The 14,023-nt window shown below is 31.4% G+C and overlaps 1 protein-coding gene across 1 annotated transcript in view; it reads left to right on the forward strand.

Moving 5' to 3' along the window:
* Positions 1 to 14,023, forward strand: part of LOC118202788 (doublesex- and mab-3-related transcription factor A2-like) — a 38,232-nt gene that overhangs the window by 8,268 nt on the left and 15,941 nt on the right. The window contains exon 2 of the mRNA XM_085809222.1: positions 9,291 to 9,687. Coding sequence (XP_085665348.1) covers positions 9,363 to 9,687 — 325 coding nt within the window. The 5' untranslated portion in view covers positions 9,291 to 9,362. The remainder of the gene's footprint in view (positions 1 to 9,290; positions 9,688 to 14,023) is intronic.

The following is a 14,023-nucleotide window of genomic DNA, read 5'->3' on the forward strand; positions in this document are numbered from 1 at the left end:
GGAGATATGATTGTGCGTGAACATGTATTCACGGTTATAAATGGGGCGATTTTAAGAGTTCCGAGTAAACGTCCAACGTTAAAAGACGTTGCATATCCAGAGATATTTTAACGGCTGTCCAATATATCTGACGTGAAACTCACCTACAGTCAGGAGAAGCGGAACGGAAAAATTAATGGAAAAGGAGAAAGAAATATTAACACTTTTAATGGAAAACGACAAAATTAATGGCTTTGATAAATTACTAATAAATGCTGACATCAAAATTAGAGAAACTGTGAACAAAAATACGAAATTCATTACCTATAAAAGTTCTGATGAAATATTTGTTACGTTTTTGTCCATCTCCGTGCATTTAAAATTGCTCGGTTTAATCCTAGTATACGGTACACTCGGGATTTCACGATATTGACATTACAAATGTTTTAGCGAGCCCAATAAATATTTTTTTGTAAATATAATCTTGTGAACATTGTTCGTAATTCTATTCAGTTGAAATAATTCTATGCCATTTAAAAAAGATTCTATTAAATTATCAGAAGAACCGTCGAAAGGTTGCCATCATATAAAAGGCTGAAAAGTTTAGACTCAACTGCTGTTCGAGAGATTGACATTCCATGTACATATTATTTACTGGATGATTATATAAACGAACATCTGAGCTCGAGGCTTGCGCGCTTTGGCTAGTTGCCAAATTCGAACAAGTAAGTTAACGGCGCAATAATTTCAGGCTCCATCTTATTTTCAGAAATAAGATGAAATACTGGAGGGCGATGGAAAAGAACATAATGATGGCAGTATATTTTGAATTGAGGAGAAACCATGGGGGTAATGCCGAATTTCTGTTTATTTTGTTTGCGAATATCTGCTCTACAATGCAACGTGCTAATCGTCCACACAGTGAAATAGTGTTCTGTTTTGGTGTTTTATGTTTCTGGTGATTAAACTTACATAGTGGAGTTCGCCAATCTTCAGTGATCCAGCGGTGCAATATTTGGACACACGGATTCGGTTATAACGAAGTGCTATATCGTATATCACTCATATTAAACGAACAGGTTGGTTCTCAGACGTTCCGCATATGATCGAAAAAATAGTGTTAAGGAAACATTAGGATTACTATAAAACATTGTAATCTATCACTATGCGATATTTAATGTGTAATATTAAAAAACGCTAAATATTTTTGTACTGATTGCAAATTGCAGTTTTATTACTTGTTCTTTGGTAGCTATTCTTCCAAACACTGTGTAATTCGCGTTTTTTTAAATATTGCTGTTATGTATGTCTATTAGATTATCTCAATTAATGAATGTTGGAAATTAGGTTTTATTCTTTATTAAATTTAAGCATATTCTATTTTCTTCACTTACATTTTATGTGCATGTGATAACAAAGAAATTCATAATAAAATAAAAAGTTTCATCGTGTGCTATTTAACGAAGAGCTTACTTTAACGTACCTAGCTTACTATCGTATACTATACTATTTAAATTATTTCTATACAGTATCAAAAGAAAAGTTATTGATTATAAAAAGTGCATGAAATGATCATTGTAATCTACCACTATTCCAAAATGTAGAAACTAATAGTAAGTAAATACATTTACATATGATCGAAAGAAATGGTGTTAAGAAACATCGGCATTACTAGTAAATACTGAAATCCATAATTATTGCACTTTTAAATGCTTACTATTTAAAAAGCGCAAATATTTTTTCATTAATTGGAAATTTTAGTTTTGTTACCTTCCTTCAGCTATTTATACTTTCAAACACTACTAGTTCATGTTTTTTCTTAAATAGGGCTGTCATGTATGTTGTTTGTTAGGTTATTATTTCATTTTAGATATGAATATGGGGAGTGTTTTTGGTTATTAGATTTAGATATATTTTTGTATGAAATATTTTTGATCCCATTTATACACTACTTTATACAGTCTTTCATTTGCACATCTCGGAGATATAGAAGTTAATGGTTATATTTTTTACTATGAAACGCGAATAAATTTATACTTGAGTTCAGGTAAAATACTGATTATGTTACCTTACGCTTCCTAATTTACCAGGACTGGGGCAATTTTCATTGTCTCTGGGATTTAACAGAAATAAATGTGATAATGCTGTTATAATCAGAAACACTCTTTTCTTTACCCACATGTATAGCTTCACTTTTATTTATGTCTGATTGAGTTTTATTTACAAACCTACTATTATTGTTACATATTTATAATAACCACTTTCATAATTACTCTCACTTACATACTAAAGGATTAAGAAAAAAATGATGAAATCTAAAATAATCATAAGTTAGAATTTAAGTTATTTAAAAAATATAGGTTAAAGTACTGAAAATAATTAAGGCTATTATTAATTATGCAGTCTAAAGAGAAAAAACTGTATTATCTTCTAGTTTTCAGGTAATGATAAAATATTTAAATTTTAGAAAAATACAAGAAATAGAAAATTTAAAAAAAAAGAAGAAAAATACATTAATTATTAAGCTTATTTTTCTGCATAAATCAATATGTAACACAAGGACGTCATAACGACGTTTTCACAACTGTTGCAAAAAGGTTGAATTCTACGAAAATTTAGGCGTCGTTAAGACGTCTCGATACGATGCTTTCACAACCAAAATATACCGTGAGAAAGAAGCAATAACGACATATATTCAACATAAATCTTATCTGCAAAAACGGAATAAACACGTCTTTGCAACGATTGCAAAACAATCGAGTTTCGCGAACATTTGGGTGTCTTAAAGACGACAATATTGCAACCGTTTTCCAATAACATCCGCGACCAGTTTGGGGCAACGTCGTTACGACATTGCCGTGCTACTTGGATGACAGAGACAATCATAAGGAAGAAAAGTCCACATGTGGACGGTTTGAATTTGTTTATAGCAAACATTCTCACAAAAGGTAATGCCAAATTGTTAAATTTGCCTATTGAATTGAAATTGAAAGTGCTATTTTAGATGTATATGTCACCGGTTGAAAATAGATGATAATTTAAGAAAGAATTCCTTTCCCGTAAATTAGATACTAGTTCATTGTAGTTTAGATAGATACCACTGCATTAAGTAACTAGTAATGACTGCGAGATAACATTCAGACCAAATGTCTGTATGACACTTAAAGGAATTCTCATTAATGCACTTAAGAGAATAAGTTTAAACTCTGCAAATAATTTATGTGTAAATGAACAACTTTTATCATTAGTTTTATTATAGTAAAATATGCAAATTACATGCTTCTTTTTGACTCGAACGTGTTGCTTATAGAACCATTAAATCTAGTAACACATTTCAAACAGCAAGCACAATATTAGTATATTCACATGACCGGTAGTATTTAAAGGAACACGTAAGGTGTTTCTGGTTCAACAATTATTACTATGTCTTACATTAATTACGAAAAATTTAGTAGTGTTCAATAAATTATTTCCGATCACATTATTCATATATATTATAAATCGCATAAACTACTTTTATAGCTATAAGGAATTGTAAAGCATACAGCGAAGAGTAATAAATATTTTACTTAAAAACATAACGTAACTTTACAATTTGTTTATTTGTATGCATCTACCATCAGGTTACAGAAATATATAATTTTCTACATATGCCTTCTTGAAATGATTTTGAACTTCACTAAGGAGAATGCAGCATTTAATAAAATTATAAAAATTTCCCCGATTACTTTTATTTCATCCTATTAGCTTCTTATGTTGTAAACACAAGTGAACTTTGCTCTACTAAGCTGCAACAATGTGCTAAAAAGTTAGCGAAGAAATTCGGTAGATAGGACAAACATAAAAATTCGTAAACATGACGCAAATTGTATAGGAAAGGAATTATGTCACATATAAGGTAAATGAAAAAGCTTATCTAAAAAAGACAAAATGAAAGTTAATTAGTTCGAAATTCAGTATAGTGATATGTATATCACTTTATACCGGTTATAAGTGACAAAATATGTTTAGCTCTAATTAAAAACATTTTATCCCTTTTATTGATTATGGCTATCATACAATATATTTAACATAAAAAAGTGATTTTTTTATAATGAATATAACAGCCTCCGCTAACTAGTTTAAGAGAATAATAAAAGGTGCACGATTGATTATTGGAGAGCAATATGATGGTAAACATGTACAGAACTATTTTAACCGGAAAAACGTGTTCAGTTAACAGCCTCATATTAATTTATAGAACGTACAAATATTAGAACATCAGAAATTGTATGTTGAATGGTTCCGAACCTTCTGACTTCGAGTTAAAATGTCTACGACAGCCTCTTCCTTTCAGCAAAAGAAAAAAAAAAAAAAAAAAAAAAAAAAAGTCAGAAAACTGGCCTTCAGAAAGTAATTCATCTGCTATCATACGCTGTTGGAATCTAGACAATTAAGCTAAAATCTAGACATGAAAATCATAGAAATTTTAAAGTAAGATATATTATGATAGTAATTGGTATATTAGAAAATATGAAACGATCGAAAAGAAAACTATTTTAATTATCTCTCAGCAAAATTTATATAGACATAATATGCAGTGGTACAACACTATATTTCACATGAATGGTGGTAATTGATTATAGTGGTAATGACATCACTTTTGGTAATTATTTCACATGACTATTATATTTCACATGACAGTACTGTAAATATATCGAGATTTTAAAACACACAATACTCAACATATTTAGGGTATTTAAATTATCATGTATAGATACAAAAGAAGATTTAAGAACAAGATGATAATTAAACCTGAAAAGAACGTAAAGGAAATCTTTGACATAATAATAGCAGAGAATTAAGGAGATTGGAAAAACCTATGAAAAAAATACCATAAGAAAAAAGGAAAATGTTTGAAAAATAAAGGAGGCATAATTCACGGAGTGAAATGCGAAAACTTTAAGAGTAAAAGAAAGTTCCTGAAACTTACCCATACAAAAATTAAGGTTGGACAAAATAACACCCGGAAACTTGCAAATTTTCTGGTTAGAAAAAGCAATCAGCTCAAAATGACATTTTAATATAAACTATAACTTTGAACGAAACTTGGAAAAATAGAAATCATGATTAATGGCAAAAAAGTTATAGTTTTGATGCTGAAGTGCATTTCAAACAAAAGATAAAGTCATGTACCTGTTGTGAAACATACAATAAGTATAAGAAAGCCTGAAAATTATAAAAACTTGAAGAAATCCAAATTTTTATATTAAGGAAATCTGCCTATTGACTAACACAAGTTGCGAGATTTAATGCTGAATTTAAAATTGCTAAAAACTAACCAAGTACTTTTATTTTCTTCACTTAGTATAAAACTGATTTATATCTATTCCATTTTTAGAGAGAATAAAAATTCTATTTAATGTGTACTGATGATATTCTAACCGCTAATAAAGATAACACTGAAACGCAAAAAATTATACTTAGCTATTAGTTCAAATTATGAAGTTTTACACGTTATACTTTTAAGAAGTATTATATTTTTAAAGCAAATAAAATAATTTAATTTAAAGAGTGAAAAGGTTTGAAGAATGAAATTGAAGAGATTGTTTGAGAGTTAACTTTATAATCATAGTCGAAGTACTATATTGTGGACATAGATTAGAACCAATTTACATTACAGATTTGATTTATTGCCAAGCAATAGCATGTACGATTCTTGGATGACTTTACTTTATGTAACTTTAGTTTCTGTAATTAATGTTCTTGGAAGAAATGAAAATTAAAAAAACTGAGCTTGGAATGCTGTAAAAAGAATAAGTCTTTCAAGGAAAATCGAAAGCCTGAAATTGAATTTAACGTCCAATGTTATTGTAGTTATGATTAATGTCGCTTGTCTGAAATCAGACCGAACTTACGAAATTCATCGTGGCCAGGAGTGAAGACTGTGCCTGTCCATTGGCAAAAGCCTTCTGCACTATACAAGTGAAAGTACGACTTTGCTCAGTTCCGCCCCCAAGTTTGAAGATCACCCCGGGTCTCCCACCCCTTACCATCAATCTCTCAAGAGGACTTTCGACATAATCTGCCTCATGGCGCACAGACACAATACATTTACAAATATCTATGCCTTCTCCAGGATTCAAATCTGGGACATTTTGGTACGGTAGTCAGGGTCTCTAACCACTATCCCGGCTGGATGGCACATCCAATGTTTGTTAGATATCTGATGCAGACCAATAAGCAATAAGGATACCAATAGAAAAATCAAATTTATTTGCGTTAGAGAATGGGAAAACCCAGTTTTCAAGAACACAAATTGCTTTCTTGTTTAAGAATAAAAATGTTTCTATTGCTACTGTAATGCAATATTATACTCAATAAAATGCGTAGGAGTCTTTCCAAGGACAATCTAATAATAACCTATAAAATTGACTTGACCAGAAAAACCTGAAAAGCATATATACAACTTGTGAATCCATTGCTAATCTATTGCTGTGTGAGATTAGCAATGGATTCACAAGTTGTATTTGATGATTTGATGTATTTGATGATTTTACCATATCCATCAATATTTGTTCCAATTAGTCTGGTGCCGTGTTTATGTGCTAGGGGTGTCGTGCACATTCCTTTATGAAAACATAATGAATTCAATGATCAATCATTCTGATTTCCGTACCGGTTATCCATTTATATTACTGTATCTAGACTTCGATACTATTTCCTAAATTTTTATAAAAAGAGCAGAATTAAAATCAAGTTTCGGGAGAAATTACGTGGAAAGAATCTTTGCAAGCAATTAAATTAATGGATATTTTTTAAGCAGATTTTTTTTCCTTCAGCAACACCTAAAATAATATCGGTATCTCTTTGTGCCTATATTCATAGGCAGAAATCCTTTTATTTAACTCTTTTTTTTTTTTTTTTTTTTTTTTGCTATAGCACTAGATTTCTATCAGCTTGTCGAACCATTTGAAAAATTTCAAAAATCCATTTTTTTTCTGTTTCACAAATTCCATTTTGTCAATAAGGGATTAAAAAACTTTTACTTGTTTATTTATTTTTCAAAGTTACACCATACTGTAAGGATATTTTTACAACTCTTTCCTTGAAATATATTTTGCGTTCTTGTGGAGACGTAGCACCTTGTAAAAGAAATAAAAATCTGCGTCCACAAAATTCTGCTCACGTGTCACTTTCGGTGCATTTATCACCGCTCCGTAGTTCAGACTGGGGAAGTTACATTTGAGTGCTGTTATATAACAAGTTACATAATTTTTTAAACTAAGTTTTTAATTAACGTTAGCTGAGATAATAAATAATTTTGAATCTACGCAAGTTTTAAGCTATCTTAAAATAGAATTACGTTTGCCCAGCTGAAACATTGCATTTGAAACTGAATGAAAGAGAAAAGATCTTATGAAGAAATACTTTAATCACTTAAACTCCTTAACGGAGTTCAAAAAGAAAGAAAGAAAAGAAAAAGAAAAATAGAAAGTGCTAATAATATGACTTTCAGCCTGAATGTTTACGCAAATATCTTATTTCTTATAATTTCATGCATTTCATTTAGTTCTGCGGAGCAAATTTACTCTTTCGTGCGCTTCCTTTTATTTTCATGTGTCAAATCTGCAACCAAAACTAAGAGGCTCCGATTTTTCTTGTGCTCTGTGCCTCTGCAATCTAAATAGATTGTAGAGACATTAGGATATTTTTTTTGGAAGCAGCCAAGATGAAAAATTAACAACGCCTTCGCCGGGAATCGAACCACGGACCTCTGGAATACCGGCCCAGTGTGCAGAACCAATACACCACGAAGGACGCTTGGAAAGCGGTAGAAATACCTTATATACTCCCCTTTTTAAAGGGCGACTAAGGTTTTAGGGAAGCTAGTCGCCAAATCCTGGGTGTGTAGAATCATCATCCACAACCCTTTTAGTTCGGGCGCCACTGTAGAGACATTAGGATTTTTTTTTTTTTTTTTTTTTTTTTTTTTAACAGCCAAGATGAAAAGTTAACAACGCCTTCGCCGGGAATCGAACCACGGACCTCTGGAATACCGCCCAGTGTGCAGAACCACTGCACCACGAAGGACGCTTGGAAAGCGGTAGAAATACCTTATAAGATACTTGCTTTTTATGTTGAATTACCTTGCTGCGATAAAAATTTATTCAGTTGCATTTTACCGGCATATAAAAGACACAATAAGGTCTATTAAAAATTGCACTTTATTTTCATTACAATAAATTGTGTTTCATTGCTGCTAGAGCTATATATGTTGTTGTAGCTTATGCTCACTTGTCTGACGTAGTCAGACCAATTATAGCAGGCGAATATTCTAATAATAACACACATTATTAGATATTCAACATATGCATCCTTAATTTCCTTTTTAAGAATTTTTTAAAAATAAATTGAAAGTATTTAAAAACAAGTATCTTTAAAAAAATTAATATTTTAAATATTAATAAAAAAACCTTGAAAATGCATACATTATAAAACTGGGTAGATTAAATATGGTGTATATATAGTTCAGAAAATTTCATAAGTCTCACTAATAACCTCTTAGAAAACGAATTATTAAAAATTCTATAAATTCTGTTTAAATTAAGAATTGGGTAATGCTTCTCGAAAAGTGGTATATGTTAAACTCCCCAAAGTCTAGTAGTTGCATATGTGAAATTTCTCGAAATGAAAGTTTGGGAAAATGTTTTAACTACAAGTTATTCTTTTTTTTTTTTTTTTTTTTCCTTCATGGGCTCAGTTTCTTGTATTCAACTTTTGTATTTTATTAAGGATATTCTCGACTACTTTTGCTCGAAAATAAATCCTTGCGTAATAAGAAAAGATGTCTAGAAATTGGTATAGATTCCTAATTGTACAAATAATACTTATGCTTTGTAGTTCAAAGCCTAAAGTCTTCATCAAGTGGAACTATACAACAAACATATCGTACTATACCCCTTGGAAAAAATTCTGAAGTATTTCAAAATAATTGCTTCCAATGTCCCTTCTGAAGAATTTTTCAAATGTTAATAGTTAATTATGTAATACAGTAACAAGATTTTTTTCTAATATTTTATGATAAACAGCCTGGTGCAGTGTTTCAGTTGTTGTGATTATCTTATCGTTTACTATGTGTTATTTTCATGACTTCCGAAATACCAGCAAATGGAAGTGAATCCTTTTTAATCAGAAGTGAAAAAATAGAATGATATTTATATTGTCTTGGAGAAGGAAACGAGATATTAGTTACTTAAACTCTGCAACTCAACATTAAATTTTTCTGTCGTTCAGCCGGAATCTGAATGAGTTCTGTTTCTTCTTTCCAGGGCTTCTTTCTGTACGGAACCCATGCGGAGAACGGGTTCCGTACGGAGAACCCGTGCTGTGAACCCGTGCGGATGGAGTCCCCCGATCTCGGCAGAGGAGTTCGGCGGCCGAAATGTGCCCGGTGTCGTAATCACGGCGTAATATCATGGCTCAAGGGTCATAAGCGGATGTGTCGATTTCGAGAATGCGCGTGTGCAAAATGTAATCTCATCGCCGAGCGTCAAAGAATTATGGCAGCTCAAGTGGCCCTGAAACGCCAACAAGCGGCCGAGGACGCTATTGCTATTGGTCTTCGAGCGGTCGCCACCGGTACACCACTATCCTACTTACCACCAGGGCCTATTTTCGGGATACCTCTGGATAATTCCAACAGGCTGCCTAGAAAGACACCACCAGGTAAGTTTCTAACATGACTAAGTACCAGCAAATATCTTCTTTATCTACTTAAAAAAAAAAACATATGGTGACCATGACATGTTTTTAAACCATGTTGGCAAATTTATCTGACACGTTTTCATTTCATTTTGTAATTAATGAAGAAACAAATTGTAGCTGGTTACTTTAGATTCCATCTGTAAGTTGTCGTAAATTAGTTGTCTTGCAGTGTAAAAGAGTGAACACTTGAAAAATTCCCCTGCAACTTACTTCGTTACTCCTAAACCCCAACAATATTCATTTTTATAACATGTTCTGGAAGAGGTTTTGTATCAAATGTAATCTGAATATAAACAGATTCTTGATACTTATAACATTACAGCGTAAAAAATTTAATAACTCAGTTTACGTAAAATTAGGGCCCCTGAAGAAAAAAATTTAGATTAGCGTAGATTTTAAAAATAATAATTTATCGATTTCTAGATTTATTTAAAGCAGAGTTTTAATTAATTAAAGATTTTAAAATCTACGTCAATGTAAATTTTTAAGCCGTATTTTACATTTTACATAAGAATATTTCTTTACATTTTAGGTACTAGAAGATCTCGAACGCAGTGAAAAATGGTATCTTTCCTTGGTAATCAGGCTAAATCATTATTAAAAATTTGTTTTTTTCGTTGTTTGAATAGTGAAGCTCGTAATCCTTAACTCTTAACATGAAAAGAATGTAGCATTTTATAAATTTTACACTTTAGTTTAAAATTAATAATATATTCTTGAACATTTAATTCTTCCTAACCTGTTTGTGAAATGTAGAGCTGGAAAACAACCAGTTACTCTATTATTCAGAATTTTAGCTTCTCTGGGTAAAAACTTAATTTCTTATTACTTTTTACTGATTATTAAATACAGTTTATGTAATAATTGTTCATACCCTGAAATAGCCTAAAACAGTATAGACCAATTGCGCGAAAAATGGAGAAAAACTAACCCACTGCATGCGAAAAAGTTCTGCCTCCTTAAAGTCAGCTGCGCGAAAAATACTTCCGTTCCTTGAGACACCACAGTAGTCTCCACACAGCCCACCAGCTGCCGAGCAATAAAATGTCTGAACACTGGTAGTTCCGACTTGGGTTTGATGCCAGGTGAACGGGATGGCTGTATGAGTATTTTCGGGGTTTTCCCCATGTGTAATGAGTATACGAGACAGTTTCCCTTAAAAAGTCCTTCACGAAGGCATCCCTGCGCTTAGGCAGATAGCCCTAGGGTACTTTGATAGCCCTGGAATAAACAGATAGCTCATGCTTTGCCATAACTAAAACAAAGTCAAACCGTTTCTCTTACAACATCCTTCACAAAGGTATTCTCCCTCTTAGACTACTAATCCACGTGTGTTTTGCTGTAAACTAAATAATACTAATGATAATCCAGCAATAATAAAGTAAATAAAAGTTGTAAGTAAAAACATTAAATTAAAAAGTGTAGTTTTAGATGCTTGATAAATTCAATTGAGAGGAATTTATTTCCTGAAGAACTTGAAATAATATTGAAATATTGTGTTGAAAACATAGTAATGAAATGAAAATTGTCTAATAAAGGCAGTGAAAGTATGTTTCATTAATTGCAGTATAGGTGAAAATTTTTATAATCGTATTGTAAGTTTGGCAGTTATAAATCATATGGACTAGATTTATTATAAATTACATTACTTAGAGATATTATTAATATGGTACTTTTTTCTTTATTGCAAATGCTGTAATTGAAGTCTGAACTAAACTAGAAAATATAATATTAGATGGCGAGCAAATGATTACTCCATGTGTCTATGTATATATAATAGAGTATTAGAAATAATTTTTGTTAATTAAAGTAATAATGCAGTGTATATAAAAATTATAAGTTAGATATACATATTTCATATTAATTAGATATATTTTACGTTAAAGTCGAGATATTATTAAAAAGAAAACAAATATACATCTTAGTTACATTTGAATTGCTCAATTAGTTAAGGTGGCTAAAGTTTTAATTTGAAAATTAAATTAAAAATCTCATGTTACATCTAGTGGCAATAACCCTGAGATCTAGCAGTTTACCTTGTATAAAGGTAACGCTTTTCAAACCGCAGTAAAGAATGTATGCAACGACAGGGTTAAAAAAACGGAAGACAGCCAGCCATAGACGCTTTATCATCGATGATGCAAGCAACGAAGTAGAAACTATTGGGATAATAAAAATGAAGCATCAAGGAGAGGGGGGAAAAGTAAATAAAAGCTTTACAATACAGCTATTATAAAGTATGATATAGATAATGATAGCTTGTAATCATTTACGCACAATCGTGAATTTTACGTAAACTAAAGTTATTCAGCTAAGAATATTTGCTAATATTTTTCTAGAAAGGAAAAACGATATTAACTATGGTACAGGTAATTATATTAATATCTTTTCTGAAATTCAATAACTGATATGTTGACTCTTATATATTTGTGTCACATGCGAGATAAAGTACTGTTTTCAATTCGCATTAGTCCCTTAATTATTCTTTTTAATTTAGTTGTTTCCCGTTCTATACAAAAAATAATCACATGCTAATAATAAATCTCTTTAAACAGTGCCATTTCAAAATTAACTTTATCACATGTCTTCTATATAAAACTATTAACTCAAGTACTTACATAACGCTTCATAAAAGTATAAAAATAGCACGAATGATCACTTAAGAGATATCAGGTTGCACGCATTAAGCTGTATATATTTCATGTTAAAAATTCTTTGTCAAGAAGAATAGGGAAGTGTTAAACTGGCCAGAACTGCCTTCTTCGTGCAACATCTAGCTTTGATTGTGATGCAGCGACTTCTTCATGAATCAGCTTTCATCTTTAGCATCCATCATCGGAAAACTATTTAATATTACATATGTATATGTAAGATAAAAAATAAGAAACACAAAGTTACTATAATTTAGCTACGACCCCTTTCTGGAATCTAAACTGCGTCACTTAAAAAACTAACCCCAATATGTCATCTGCATTGCCGTATGATCTTGTCCAGTTGCTGTTCAGAACTTAAGCAAAGGATTCGACTATTATATTATGTAGCCCTTTGCCGAAATACGCAGTTACTTTTCTATTCGTTATTGCCCTGCTAGAGCGTGTCTGATCACTTAGCTGTATTGTCTGTTGTTTCTACATGTTATAAATTGTACATAAAACGTATGGTATTTGTCGCACCCATACTGATGTGTGAATTAACAATTAGTTTTGAGAAATTATTGTTCAAGAAAATAAAGCTATGTGATGAATATCCAACTATTCGTGGTTTTCCAAATTCTATCCATCTGTTACACATCCTAATTGTATCCCAGCAATATCTCTCTAAACTTCTCGACCGTGATTAAGAAGTAAAACTGGTGTTATCTTCTAAAAATCATTACATATATATTTATCAAAAGCTAAAAGTTAAAACTTGAAAGTTCTTGTGAGAACGTTTTGAATACCTGGATAACATTTACAAGTTTTGATTTAAGCATGATAAAAGTATGTAGTGAATATCAATGTAATTTTTTCTTACTTCACCTCTTATCATACTTTTATGTAATATTTATTTTATATCCAAAATTTTCAAAGTATTTGAAGATGAAAGTTAAAATTTGTTGTCCCAACTAAATAGCCCATTTTGTAAGGATAAATGGGTTTCTGTAGCAATCATGTTCTTGTTGGGTTTTGTTTGGTTTACTTGTTTGCAATAAAGCAAGGGAGGACTATCTTTCTAAGCTCTTTTGGGGGCTCTTACAAATAAAGAAAAAGGCAAAAGCAAAATCCTCCATTTCCTAGAGTTTCAAGCACTTTCTTCAGCGGGGATCCGGAGGCAGGGAACTTTTTCTTAGTCTCAAAGAGTTGGTAAGCTGATATGGTACTCCGTCCAGATAGTAAACAGGATTTAGTATAACAAAGTAACACTCATTCCTCTAAACTACACTTTCAAATAAAGCCACTCTCCCGGAAACTTTAATAATTCATATTACTTTTTTCTTTAAATATATTCTAAAATTTCCTTAGAATTGTATTTTCTCTGTGGAGAAGTAGCGTGTGTTTCTTCTTACTTTTTCTCTAAAAACATCAAATAAAAAGGGCAGATATTGAATTAATGGGGATAATTATAAGTCACCAAAGTAAAGATGTGCTACATTGTAGAGACATTATGTTTATTTTATTTTATTATTTTTTTTGAAGCAGGCAATATGAAAAATTAGCAACACCTTCGCCGGGAATCGAACTACGGACCTCTGAAATACCGGCTCAGTGTGCTGACCACTACACCACGAAGGCACGCTAGGAAAGCGGGAGAAATACCT

This window comes from Stegodyphus dumicola, chromosome X2 (assembly GCF_044657685.1).
Source record: "Stegodyphus dumicola isolate Sdum_Otavi_A_Nest chromosome X2, ASM4465768v1".
NCBI classification, from domain to species: domain Eukaryota; kingdom Metazoa; phylum Arthropoda; class Arachnida; order Araneae; family Eresidae; genus Stegodyphus; species Stegodyphus dumicola.